The sequence below is a fragment of the Ciona intestinalis genome, unplaced genomic scaffold (assembly GCF_000224145.3).
Source record: "Ciona intestinalis unplaced genomic scaffold, KH HT000240.1, whole genome shotgun sequence".
NCBI lineage: Eukaryota > Metazoa > Chordata > Ascidiacea > Phlebobranchia > Cionidae > Ciona > Ciona intestinalis.
The window spans coordinates 1-14,381 of record NW_004190561.1 but is presented as its reverse complement, the minus strand read 5'-3'; the positions used below and the strand labels follow the sequence as shown (position 1 = coordinate 14,381).

Genomic DNA, 14,381 nt, shown 5'->3' with positions numbered 1-14,381 from the left:
TTTAGCAATCCTATCATCACCAACCAAATGTTTAAATTTTTCCAAATGCTTTGTTTCATAATGTCGTTTTAAGTTGTATTCTTTTAATACAGGAATAGCCTGCTTGCATACTAGGCATATGCATGCCTGGTCTTTTTGTACAAAGAAGTACGAATGTTGCCACTTTTCTAAAAACTGTCTGTTTTCACTCACTAGTTTTCGCTTCTTTTCGGCCATTTTTACAACGCGGTATAACCCATGTAAAACTCCTACCAGAGTAACGAGCGTGAAAGGTTGGTTGATGCTGTGACGGTCATAACTATTCTTGTGACGTAACAAAGGCAATGTAGATTATCAGATAAATTAATAAAACGATTTTAGAAGATTTTTTAAAGTAATACGTGCATTTGTGAACGTATCTACGTATGTAAATCGGTAATTTTTTAAAGTCCTCTGCGGGCCATTTATTTTGCTCCCGCGGGCCGCAGATGGCCCGCGGGCCGCGGTTTGGGAACCCCTGAGTTAGATCGTTCCATTTGCCGTGGTATGAATCACCGATCTTATAAACAAGCTCGACGCAACTTTCATTTTCATTTCTGTTACTTGGTTCATTAGGAGCCCATTTCGTATAACCTGACGTCACCATCGTCCCATCATTCCACTGGAATCCTGTTGAACTTGAATTGAATCGTTTCAACCCAATGTAGAAAACTGCCCATGTGACTTCTGCAAGTAACAAACACTTGTAACTTTGTATACTTGACTAGATAATAATGAATACCTGGATTCAACAATTTTAACTTCCCCATCAGAAAATCTTGAACTTGTTCAGTTTTAATGCGAGCAAGTGTAGCGCCCATTGAATGACACGCACTAACTGCAGCTTGGTAGTTAACCCTAACACCAGTGTATATATAATACTCGTTCGTACCAAGTTGATGCCAGGTAACATGGCCTTTGCATATCACAACCAAACAGAAAGAAACAACGAAAAGCAGCCAATTCTTCATTCTAACTGCAACTGTACAAACTATCGTGCCGTTTCTTGACTGGCGCTGTAGGAAGTTATATAACTCAAGAATACGTCACAAATTTCACTTTGCAACTTAATGTGGGCACTCCTGTCTCGGGTAAAAGTCTTTTATTTTATAATTAAGTGAAACCAGGGACCATTTTGCCGTGTTATGCGGCATGCCGCTCCAACAATACTTAACCATTGGGTTTGTGGATGATGTATTTTGACAAACAAGACAAACAAGTTGTATTTGTACTCCAGCTCACTGTCCAGTTATAACATGGGTGTGTTCTTATACACGAGACACACATGGTGTATTCATACACCCCACGCTCACTGTCGAGTTATAACATGGGTGTCTTCTTATACACGAGACACACATGGTGTATTCATACACCCCACGCTCACTGTCGAGTTATAACATGGGTGTCTTCTTATACACCAGACACACATGGTGTATTCATACACCCCACGCTCACTGTCGAGTTATAACGTGTGTCATGGTTAATATTAGAAATAGAAAATATTTTCACTGCTTCAAAAACCAAACGCGTTTTTATTTCCTTTAAATTATATGCATATTAAATCTCCACGTTGCAAACTGCAATTTAGACAGCATCACGCTGCGGCCAGGTACCATTTATTTTTGTTCCACACGGTGGCGATGAAGCGACGGTTGTCAAAAAAATCTGAGTGCATTGATTTACGTCTACTTCGCGTGGTGGTCAAATTGTACCCATTACACGGGTGTCTAATTTCATGCACCTCATGTTTGTCAGTTATTATTTATGTAACTGTGGACGTAATTTAACATTATGGACAACTAGTTAGTTACTACTGGGTTGAAAAAACAATTACTTCCCCCCCCCAAAAAAATAACACTTTTTAACGCTCTGCGACTGCGCCGTTACGACATCTGTTATTTTGGTCGTTCATATCCTCGTGGGTGGGAACTTGAGTGACTTATCCATGGTTGTCACTCCCATGCCCACAGTCGAGCTGCTGTGCCGTCAGATGCAATAACACCTATGTTATTGCTTCCTCTAAATTTAAATCAAAACAACTGTTACCAATTATTGTGATGTCACTATGCATTACAATGACAAGTTTCATGACAACAAACGCATCTGTGTTCGATTATTTCGTAATCAATATCGGAGTGTTTCGTCACAATGAAACCAACTTAACCAAAAAATCAATCTTAAATCTATAGAAATTAAATTAGAAAGGAAATTATTCTTCTCAAAGTTTAAGCGAAGTTTGAAAACACTGAAAACCGCTTAAAAAAACTTTCAACTCTTTAAACTGTTTACGCAATTCAAAAATACGACACGGTCGCCCATCAAAATTTTGCCTTTTTCTAGACGTTCTGTTGGGGCAGTTATAAACGGCTGCACCCACCAGAATTATGCAGAGTCTAAACAGCCGTTTAAACTCCACTTCTATTCCTAGGGACTTATTGCAAGTCTTTAGTTAGCTAGATTAATCGGGGATGAAGATTTTAAAATTATGTTTTGTTAAATTTTCGTAATGGTAAAATGTTGCATAACCGTATCTCTATTTCTTTACAATAATTTAGTTTCGTACACTAACAATTTAATTTTACCCTGTTTTTTTTAGTTTAAAGAAATAAGACAATCTATAAAAAAACAAAAATGCATAAAATTTCTGTATGTGTGTTACTTGTCGTTCTAGCCAGTATACAAAGCATTGAAGCTCAACATTGGAGTAATTGGTGGATTCCTGGCGCTCCCGGATATAATGGTGGGAAAAGGTGGGGTCCTAACTTCGATTCTTGGCAAAGGAGTCAAATTTCCAAACTTTCATGAAAATAAATCACCTAAAATATTGTTGTTTTAGTTATTTAAGAGTGGGCTGTTTAAACATAGAATTCTGTAGCTTTTTTTAATTAGTAACAAATTTTTTAAATACCCACACCGAAAAAGGCGCCCATGTAAAAGCAATCGAATACCGACTTACGAGAAACTTTTAAAATAGCAATGAAAAAGAAAAACAATCTTTACCTGAAAAGTTTCCAAACCAAAATATAAGGCGCAGGAAAACTTTTCACATATATAGTAGAAAATTGTCGCAGGTTGTGGAGTCGTAAAACCCCAACGTTGTATAAATTTTCGTAACTTTTGTTAATTTTGATAAATTCTTGATAGACCTTTATGGAAGGGGAAGATGGAGATTCGACAAAATTATCGAACGACGCCACGTGACCATGACGTCGCTGAGGATTCTGCTGATGAAGCATTCGAACATGGCGATAACAGCAGGGACGAAACGGCAATTACAATGGACGATTTGCTAAAGGTAGGGGGTTGTGGGTTCGAGTCCTGCTCAGGAGGATGGGGTTAAAGTAGTAAAAAAAACAATTTCTGAAAAATAAAATTAAAAGTGCTTTGAAAAAACATAACAAAAAATGGTGTATAAAATTTCTAAACATGAAGTGAAACAGTTGGAATCGATGTTTATCACTTATTTGTAACCCGTTTCGGCATAAAAAGGCAGTTTTACCAGAACTAAAACATCACAAAACGATTCGATTATTAAAGTAGGAACGAAATTATAATTCAAAGCATATGTGAGTACTATAAAACGGGACAATTAAAAAAACTATTGTTTTAAACATAAAATATTTTTACAGAAACTCGCGATGATTCGACAACATGAAAAGGACGAACAACTCTTGGTAAGGGTAACGACACAATTAAATAAATGACGTAACAATTACAAAATTTTTAAATTGTAAAAAACTAAAATAAAAATCCAAAAAAATGTTTTTAATTTTTTTAAAAAAACGTTTTTGTTTTTAGCAACGGATCCTGGAATACTAAAAATCAAGCGCCAAGAAATGTCTTTCTTGTTTTTTCTTGTCATTTTCTTCCTGTGGCAGCAACGAAAACAAGAAGAATCTTCAGTTCCAGAATCGTTTATGACGTATTCGCACTCATAAACGTGTTTGTGACGTAGAATTTGCACCATTCTTATTTGTATTGTTCCTACTGTGTGCTTACTGTGCCCAATACACGCATTGCAAAAAAACATATCTGTCATATCTCCAATAGATATAAGCCAGCACGAACGCCTCATTAATAATCGTCACAACATCTACGTATAGTAGGGCGGGGAAAGATGGAACACTTTTTCAATTTCCTTGTCCTATTTGGAAGTGAACAGGGAACATTCAAAAACTTATAAAACCATATCCTCACGACTCTCATATAGACCGTTGTTATAATTATTTAAAACACGATCAGGATATTTAGATATTATGTGCTAAAGGTGTCCCATCTTACCCGACCTTACTGTAACCTATATATTTTACATGGCGAGGCAAGGACAGTCGTTATAACACGGGTGTTCTGTTTCACACACCTCGTGCCCGCTTTGGAGTGGGAACCGAATGTTGTATTAAACATACCAGTTTTCAAACTAAAAATACGAAAACATATATATATATATGCCAATGTCTGTCGCCATTTTAAAATATATTTGTCCGCAAAACATTGGCATGTTGTGTTTAAACACGATTGTTCAAAACATTCGTCTAAAATAAATCAATGAAGACCCCAATTAAAAGCGGATTGACAGCAAGACAACAGACAGCAAGCAGGTGTTATTGACATTTAGGATGAATTTATAACCAGCATTAAAAGAAGGAAAAGAAACAACAATTGCAAACAGAATTTAGTTGCTATTTTCAACTACATGTTTTAATTAGCTATTTAACTAGCAAAGCGGGCTGGAAATACTCTCGTTCGTGGTTTGAAACGAAATTGCTTGACTATTTTTGACCCGTTTACGGTGAGTTTAATACATTTACTTCAACGTTTTATCATCCCGAATGGCAGATGAAACATTTGAATAAAATTAACGTTTTGATAACAGAGAAGACGAAAAAGTCTATATAGTCGCGTGGGTATAAATATGGGACACCTTAAGCACGTAATATCTAAATATCATGATCGTGTTTCAAACAATTAACAATGGCCTACGAAAGTCGTGAGAATACGGTTTTATAATTCTCTGAATGATCTTTCTTTGCTACCAAATGTGACCAGAAAACAGAATAAAAAGGTGTCTCATCTTTCCCAACCCTAATATATTACAATGTGCCAGGTATTGTAGGAACAACATACTGAATGCACTGATATCCTACCAGGCGTATTGTAAGAAGGCAAATAGTCTTTATTCACATATATGTTGATTTGTTCTCTTGTAAAAGCCGCCTTGACAAAAAGTTTGGCAATCGTAGTAGGCCATTAACCGTGTTATAAGACGCTTTGTCGTTTCCAAAGCGAAGCTGATGTTTTAACATTATAGTTCGGCTAACATGATCGATTACAGCAGTTGGATTTAAACATGGCCACATTTCGATCTATTTCGACTTGACAGATTGCCCTACGCTATGTGGGGTATTACCCGCGCCCCATGCCCGCTGTCGAACTCGAGTTTACAGCTTCAAATATAGAACGTAATTTATGACGAAAATCATCTCAGCTTCGTAACTGAGGTTATAAGTTCGCCGCTCCTTATATGGAAGTCGCACGCGCCCGTTTCGAAGGGTTTTCTCAAAAATTATCGAATTATGGTGACTATTATGACGTCACATTACGATGACGTAAAAAAGCAAAATTTTTTGTCACGTACAAGATTCTGATTCATAAGTTTTCAAAAACATTGCTACTGTGACGTAACATACACAAGTCTGCATTTAGAACAATCGAAATTGCATTGTTAAGCCGCAGTGACGTCACAAAGGTCATTATGGGAATTGTAAAATAATGAACATCAAAAAAAGAACATTTTCTGTCAGAATCGATAATTAGAAGCGCGAAGATTCGCGACTTAATTATGACGTATGAATGAAACATTACCAGCGTCAAACGCGATTATTTTGAGGTAAAAACGACAAAGCAAAAAAATAAACGGAAAACAAATCTGTTAATATAAATGACGTCATGGCAGTTCCACCATGCGCGCTGTCCATTCATAAAACAAATTGTGTCGTAATTTATATTTAAACGTGATACAAATCTTGCATTTTCGAAAATTGTTAAAAGCAAAAATACAAATGCAAACCCACTACTGACTACATGACGTCGAAGATTTTCTATGTGCGTTGGTTTGATATTAAATATAAAATTTATTGTCTAATACAGATTCAAAACACTTACTTTTTGATAAAAACGTTTTATGTTTTAACGTTTAGATTTTTAAACTAAAAACAACAAAAATAAACTTTTCAACAATAAAACAAGAATACAAAAATAACATAAAAATAAAGAACGAAAACAAAAAAAAACAAAGTAAACGGTTCGTTTGTTTAAAAACAGAAACACAAATTAAAACAACAAAAAATAATAGACCGATTGCTACAAAAGAAAAATAATTGTCAAAGTATTATTTAATTAAAAGTTTAGGAGGTTAATTAGTTTAATTGTGGGGATTACCAGCGCGCGTTTCGCGGCCATGCACTGTGACGTCATAATTAGCAATAAAAATTAAGAATAAAGTATTGTAACGTAACGGGCAGCAATAAAGCGTGACGTAGAATTTTACGACCGAACGATTCCGCGTAAACATCGGAATGCATGGGTTGTTACGGCACAATGAACTAAGTGACGTAACAATGAAACACCAAAGACTTTCGCGTCCGTCGCGGAAACTGGTACGGAAGTTTAGAAAAAACGATTCTATAGAATTGTGACGTCATAATGTACTTTGTCAGGTCATGAAAGTTATAAATAATTTGGATGAATTGGTAGCAAACATAGAAACATTATTTGTGTGTTAAGTGTCCGCTGGAACTTTCCGCGTCTCATGTTACCAAATAATGGATTAATAATCGATATTGTGACGAGATAATGATGCTACTATGACGTCACGGAGAACGGAGAAATCTCCAGGCGACGTGGCTTCTGTGACGTCATACGTGATTGTAACGCAACGTTAATTTTGTTACGTTATGACGTCATAGAGATACAGTCAAAACGTAATCGGACGATAAGTAATTATGACGTAAATAACAACAGGAAGTGACGCTCTTTTTACTTTTACCAGACCAACAAAATAAATAGATTTAAAATTATCGGAAAATAACAAAAGTTGGTCAAAAAAGATTTAAGATTAAAATTTAACAGTAAATTCCAACCTGCGTCAACTCGGGAGAACAACCCGAAGAAAGGATTTAAAACTCGGCTTGTTTTGTGTTTTTCTCGATTTTAACTTGAAAACTAAAAGCTTTATTTTAAACAAATAGAAGTTGCTCGGTAAACAAAGGTTTGTGACGTCAGAAACCTTAAATTTCCGAATTTCCCGTGATATAAAATCGTTTGCACCGCGTTGACCGCGATTCAATGTGACGTCACAATTAACTACAATAACAATTAATCTTGTGGTTGTGACGTCATAACAAGAAGTTGATATTTGTGTCACGTGAGTGATTTGTCACGATGACGCAGGCAAACCATTGTTCTGTGTTATGACGTCACAGTAGCCATTATTTCATGATTTAGAATGCAAAAATCAAAAACGGGTTACCGCGATGGGAAAATTCAAAAAACAGAAAACTTGAATTTACTGTTGGCTTGTTAATGCTTCGGTCCGCCATCTTTGGTCCCAAGTTGGCCGGGGAATGGAAGCAGCACTTCGCGGTCGAGTAAAACTGTGCGGAGGAAATATTTTGGCACAAGTACTGTGGTGTAGGCCAAAAAAATGACAAAGTTTAAAATCGGAACCTTTTTTGCACCCAAGTACTATTAAACACTCAATTTTTTGTTTTATTATTTATAGAATTATATAACCGTATTCCGACGACTCTAAAGTAGCGTTGTTAATTGTTAAACATCAAAGAATAAATATGGGATATTATGTGCTAACGGTATCCATCTTACCCCACACTAATATATAACAGATATTATGTGCCAACGGTATTCATCTTACCCCACAGTACTATATGGGATATTATGTGCTAACGGTATCCATCTTACCCCACAGTAATATATAACAGATATTATGTGCTAACGGTATCCATCTTACCCCACACTAATATATAACAGATATTATGTGCTAACGGTATTCATCTTACCCCCACTAATATATGGGATATTATGTGCTAACGGTATCCATCTTACCCCACACTAATATATAACAGATATTATGTGCCAACGGTATCCATCTTACCCCACACTAATATATGAGATATTATGTGCTAACGGTATTCATCTTACCCCCACTAATATATAACAGATATTATGTGCTAACGGTATCCATCTTACCCAACACTAATATATAACAGATATTATGTGCCAACGGTATTCATCTTACCCCCACTAATATATGGGATATTATGTGCTAACGGTATCCATCTTACCCAACACTAATATATAACAGATATTATGTGCCAACGGTATTCATCTTACCCCCACTACTATATGGGATATTATGTGCCAACGGTATCCATCTAACTCCACAGTACTACGTCTCGTCGAACACGATAGAGAGGAATATTTTAAACAATGTAGATAATAGAATTAGCAACAAAACGACAGTCGTGTAAAAAACTACTTAAAGAAATAATATCAATTAAAATAGAGTTGTTGCTGGACCCAAAATCTAGAATACGGTATTAACGATGTGAGGGCAATTAGAAGTTTCAGAAAGATTTTAATTCAATTGTGAGCGGATTTTAAGCGGCTGGATCGATAGGGCTATCATGGAGTATCGATTTAAAGTTAAGATGATTTTCATTTGATTGAAAACGAATAGAAACGAAAGGTTTAGCTTGAATGTATGAGGTTAATGGTATAGACGTGTCTTAAGGGGTTGCGTTGGGTAATTGGCTTCTTACACGGGACTGTTACGCTACTGAGTTGTCCCTTGTGACCCTATTCTATTTTCTGGTCCCATTTAGTAGTAAACAAAGAACATTAAAAAAATACAAAAACGTATGCTCACGACTCCCATAGACCGTCGCTGATCAGGATATTTGGATATTACGCGCTAAAGGTGACCCACCTCCCCCCCCCCTATATATGTATATTGCTAAGCGTGAGGGAGAAAGTTACTTTGCAAGTTATTTCAATGTATAATTCAACGCTATTATTTATGCGTGTCAATCAATTTGGAAATGTTTGTTACCGGGTTGGAGTCTCAACCAGTAGACATTTTCTCAACAGTGGCTATACATTCTATGATAAATAAGAACTGGAAAGAAAAACTTCTTGTTTTAATTTACCGTTTGGGCAATTCATGTTGTGACGTCATTGAATAACCTCGAGATCCGACACTAGCCCGAAAAGTCGCGATGTTTTCCGATCTTTCCCGATCTTCCGCAAAGCTTTTCGCTTCATTTGCGAAGTGGAAAACTATAAGAAGACAATCTTTGCTTAACCTGACGATGCGACGACAGCATTGTAGTTCTGCATCGCTCACTGCGTCGGTACTTTTACTGAAATTCGTTTCCCAAGAATCGCTGTTGAAAAATTCTCTTAGGAAAATAAAAAAAAATAATAGGCAAACATAATGAAAAACAAATTATCAAAAAATTTTTTTTAAATAAAACGAAACAAAATTAAGGTAGAAAGAAAGGGAAATAACATAAAATAATCTAAAACAAACGTTGAAAATATTAAAACAATCTAATTCTAAAACTATTTAAAAAGATCAGAAAAAATAATAAACTGCAGCCTCGAAAAATGTAAAACTAAGGATTAAACGTGAATTATTTAACAAACGACATTTTTTGACGGCATTTAGGAATACAATGATCGTTTTCTTAAATTTGCGATTAAATAGTTTTATTTATTGCTGCGGAATAAACGTCAACGAGTTTGAATCGTTGTGGAAATAAGGGAGCTTAAAATCACATCGATTGAAGCAGACTCGAAATCGATAATTTTAATATCTCAGCAACTCATAAGACATCGGTGTGACTTAATGTGAAGATGTTGCGTCAATCGTCGAAGTGAAACAAGTTCACAGTCAACTACGTCACAAACACTAGACCCGTCACAGAAAAGGCTTATACGTCACAAACATCTAGTCTACTATACGTCACAAAAAACGCCCTCTATGTCAAAAACACTCGGCCCACTACGTCACAAAAAAAACAGCCAGTACGTCACGAACACCCGGATAGCTACTCCGCAAACATCAAATCTACTACGTCACAAACACACAGGTTATATACGTCACAATAGCTTACGTAGAAGTGGTGAAACAGTTCCACAATCCTTGTCCCCTACCGTTGTGCATTCGGTTGAACACACGGTTGAATAACCTGGTTAATCTTAGATGTTCGACGTTTCTACACCTCCATACGCGGGCTACTATAGCTTCTACGTTCCCACGGACGATGTCAATCACCTGACGTAATAAATACGATTGTGTGACGTGATAAATTCTATGTTTTATAGAAATGGATTGGTGTTTCTTAGAATGTAATCCTTAAGGGGCTGCATGGTGTTTTTATGTATTTGGACTTTTCTTCTTAGAAATTTATTTAATTGTGATTGAAGTCCAGTATGCAGTAGGGCACGTAATAGGACACAAGATTTAGACCAGAGTTGGCCCATTACCCTGAGTCCCTGACATTAATTTAAAATACGCTATCGTATTCAAAGCTATAGATAACATTTAGGTTTTGTTCAACGGGTGCTGGGACTTATATAGACATTCGTATATTAGGGTGGGGGAAGATGATATTCAAATATCCTGATCGTGTTTTAAACAATTAACAACGGTCTGTGGGAGTCATGAGGATACAGTTTTAGAATTCTTTGGGTGTTCTTTGTTTACTATCAAATAGGACGAGAAAATAAAATGAAAAGGTGCCCCATCTTCATTACCATACTATAAATTTACAATTGTTATAAAGCTATTTCACAGGGCAGTGGTTCCCAACCTTTTTTAGTTGACGGCCATTATGGTGATTTAAAATACCTTGCGATCCCCACATTTTAAATGCTATATTTATAAAAAGCCTTTAAAAGGCGTGTATGTTTTTAGACTACAAATAAATATATATATTTAACAAGTATTTAGATATTTTAACAATTGGATGGGTTCCAAATTTTAAAAATATCTGGAACATAAATCAACATTGGCGTGTTTTATCATAATTGATATTATGACGTCAAAGTTAATCATATCCAAACGTTGTACATCAGGTCTGGCTGGAAATGAATTTGGCAGTGCGCATGCGACCTTCTGGGGTCGGTTAAGGGTTAAACGCACACGTATATACCTTTGGGATTGTAGAATGTAATATTACAATTACAAATTGGTGTAACTGAATTATTTTAATGCTGTTTTTGACACCGATTCCGTGAATTCCATCAAACGAGATTAAAAACCCGAAGGGAAGGGGGGTTATAACATTTAGGTGTCAAGATATACCGAGCAGGGTCGGCTGGCATCGCGCAATCAAATATTTTATCTCCAGATAGAAATAAATTATTTATAAAAATAATTTTATTGATTTCGATATAGAAATGTGATGCTTTAATTAGCAAAGTGAAACTTGTAATCGGGCTGTGTAGTTTTACACTGAATGATTTAAACGTTTTATCCTCGCATGGCGGGACAATGACAGTCGTTATAACACGGGTGTTCTGTTTCATACACCTCGTACCTGCTTAGAAGTTACCATGTATGTTACTTTGTGGGTAATTATTTTAGAGATATTTTTACTGCCGATAATTTAGAAAAGTCATTAGTGACCACTGGGTTGGAGCAATTGCCATTAAATGTCTTGCCTAAGGACGCACGGGCTGTAAAAATAAATAAAATTCCCTTCTCTTTCATAAAACGTTAACAGTTATTAAACAGATACAGTAAGCCTCATGGTCACAACATATATTATGACGTCATAAGTAAAATTCAAACCTTTTTCCGCTTCACTGAGTCCAGTTTCACCAACCAATAAGATGCGATCTTCGGTTTGTGGGTTTTCCAATTCTTTATTATCTGCAAATAAAATTATTTCACTGTGGGGTACGATGGTTTTATTTTAACTGTGGGGTAAGATGGTTTTATATTACTGACGGGTAAAATGGACACTATTAGAACATAATATCCCATATTTCCTAATTATGTTTTTAACAAATAAAAACGCTATTTAAAGAGTCGCGGGGATACGGTTTTATAATTCGGTATATATTCTGTGTTTGCTACGGTAAAAGTGAGCGAAAACAAACATTCTTGCCCCGACCTACTATATTACGTCATAAGCCGGAAATGATAATAAAGGATCATTGTTTCGTCATATTTAAATTTTGACAAATCTGCAGATAGCTATTTCACTTATATCGATTATTACGTCATGAATGAAATAAATTTGAAAGTCTAATATTCCCGAAATACAAGTTTGATGATCTTGATTCTATCTGTTTCAACTCTTCAATTAACGCCGAATTTAAGATATGGCTGGGTGGAGAAAGACGGTACAACGTATGTAACTTTGTGGGTGATTATATTTTCTATAGCAAAAAATTGGGACCCATTAGTGACCACTGGGTTGGAGCAATTACCGATAAGTGTCTTTCCCATCACATACGCCCACAATGATATTTGTGACTATTGTAACAAAACAAACATAACGCTAAACGTCATACTCTCTTCTGTGACGTAACACACATTATTATTACAAAACTTGATAAAAATCCGGGTTATTAAACAAGAGTTAAATACTCTTTCAAAGCCTAAAATTTTCCATACACATGTATCAGATGTCATTTTCTCAACACCTACGTCATCCCACGTCACAAAGCTTATTGTGTTGTTATTCTTGCGTAAAAATAATTCGAAAGTTACTTTTAGATTAAAATCTGCGGGGAGAAATTTCCTTTATTAATTTAACTAAGTTTGTCAACCCCTAGGTCACCATTTGATTTGGTTAGGTCGCCTACTACAGTGGTTCACAAGACTCTGACTTTTCTATCAAACATAGGTATAAGTGCTATTTACGTGGGTTCCACAGCTGCATCGTGGTACGCAATGGAACATAAGATTCATGCCAGAGTTTGCCCATTACCTTAAAACTGTTTTTTTAAATATATTTTATATTGTATGCATACAAAAGGTTGAGTGACATGTAGATCCGGAAATTCGTACGCCAAAGATATCGCGATTAATCGATGCCTATCATTGGTTCGTGCTAAAAAGGTTCAGAAGTATTGTTGGGGAAATCGAAGTCTTACCGCAGTGGGACTTGAACCCTGTGACTTCCAAATGCGGAAAATTTGATTTGCGATTTTACAAATTAATGTCCGGGTCCTGTGCCGGGGGTAAAATGCCACAATTAAATAAGACGTCATTAGATACGTAACAAAAGGCTTTGTCATGACGGGGCGTACGATGGGCAGATTAATGCTAATTAACTTGGTCATTATGAACGTCATAATGCAGCGAAACAAACCATTGTTCAGCATTATGGAAAAACAATAGATGCGAAAATAATGAACACTGCCCATTGATTTTAGCAGAAAGTTATTTAGAAACTGACCAAAAGCGTGAAAGAAGATTTTGGCCAAATCTAATGCATGCAACACTCTACGCCAACATAGTTTAAAACGCATGAACACATCGCCACCAATGGTGTTTCACGAACACGAATTTCAAATTGGGAAAAAAATCGAGTGTCGGTGCTATAACAGATACATTGCTATAACTATACTGTTATGAATACGATGGCCAAACTACACTCGTGTTGGTCTTAGCGACTGCCTTATAGCTCCAGGATGCATAAACACATTTTAATAGGTTTTTATAAAGATTGTCGTTGACCCGACAAGGATAATAATTGGCATCCATTTATTTATGAAAACAATATTTAAGTATTTAAAACATTTGCCGCTATTTTCGTTGTTTCCGCTTTAAAATATTTAAAATTCGGAAGTTTGTTTTAAAACTACATTACCAGTTATTTATTAACAGTTTATTAACATACATGGTTTGATCATTTTACAAAGAAGTATAAACATCCGCTTACGTGGTCTAATACATCTTGTGCCTCGTCGTCGTTTTTTCCAGGATATTTTATCCGTGTGCGCTCTAACGCCGCTAGTGTACGTTGTGTGTTTTCCTCGTCCCGTCCACGAATCACTAGCGCCATCGCCTGGTCGTCGTCCAACCGTACGTCATTGTGCCTTCTATGACGTGTGTGGATGAGAAATGAACCGTCACCAGAAATCGGCCGCGTATGACTGGAAATGGATAAATATACGAGTCGCATTTTTTTTCAAGTGGCGATTACGGTCGTCGCACACAATAGCAGCAACGCCGGGCCTCGAACCCGTAACTCTGGACGCACTAATCACACGTAGTTGCTCTGCTTGGTGTATCACCAACGTTTCCGTTTCTCCAATTAAATGTA

The 14,381-nt window shown here is 36.2% G+C and overlaps 3 protein-coding genes across 10 annotated transcripts; 1 reads left to right on the top strand and 2 right to left on the bottom strand.

Annotated features, from left to right (window-relative positions):
- Nucleotides 1–273: 273 nt before the first annotated feature.
- On the bottom strand, nt 274–1,174 carry LOC113475345 (macrophage mannose receptor 1-like). Its single transcript, XM_026839398.1, has 2 exons — nt 761–1,174; nt 274–705 (listed from the first exon to the last, which is right to left on the bottom strand). The coding sequence occupies exons 1-2, from the start codon at nt 987–989 to the stop codon at nt 299–301; spliced, it is 636 nt and encodes a 211-aa protein (XP_026695199.1). The 5' UTR covers nt 990–1,174; the 3' UTR covers nt 274–298.
- A 1,440-nt stretch (nt 1,175–2,614) lies between these two features.
- LOC664635 (GnRH-like hexadecapeptide) lies at nt 2,615–4,222 on the top strand. The gene is made up of 4 exons (NM_001039882.1): nt 2,615–2,768; nt 3,163–3,313; nt 3,648–3,692; nt 3,817–4,222. The coding sequence occupies exons 1-4, from the start codon at nt 2,650–2,652 to the stop codon at nt 3,835–3,837; spliced, it is 336 nt and encodes a 111-aa protein (NP_001034971.1). The 5' UTR covers nt 2,615–2,649; the 3' UTR covers nt 3,838–4,222.
- On the bottom strand, nt 2,816–14,309 carry LOC100175271 (tubulin polyglutamylase TTLL7-like). Of its 8 annotated transcripts, none has more exons than XM_026839404.1 (6): nt 13,998–14,305; nt 11,894–11,974; nt 10,212–10,372; nt 9,243–9,494; nt 7,587–7,700; nt 2,816–2,834 (listed from the first exon to the last, which is right to left on the bottom strand). In XM_026839404.1, exons 1-6 carry the CDS (start codon nt 14,238–14,240, stop codon nt 2,831–2,833), a joined length of 855 nt encoding a protein of 284 aa, XP_026695205.1. In that variant the 5' UTR covers nt 14,241–14,305; the 3' UTR covers nt 2,816–2,830. The 8 variants fall into 8 exon arrangements, with proteins under 8 accessions (XP_026695205.1, XP_026695202.1, XP_026695204.1 ...); XM_026839401.1 differs by lacking the exon at nt 2,816–2,834 and adding an exon at nt 3,233–3,336 and having other exon boundaries at nt 13,998–14,304; XM_026839403.1 differs by lacking the exon at nt 2,816–2,834 and adding an exon at nt 3,233–3,336 and having other exon boundaries at nt 7,587–7,670; nt 13,998–14,297.
- Between the last annotated feature and the right edge of the window lie 72 nt (nt 14,310–14,381).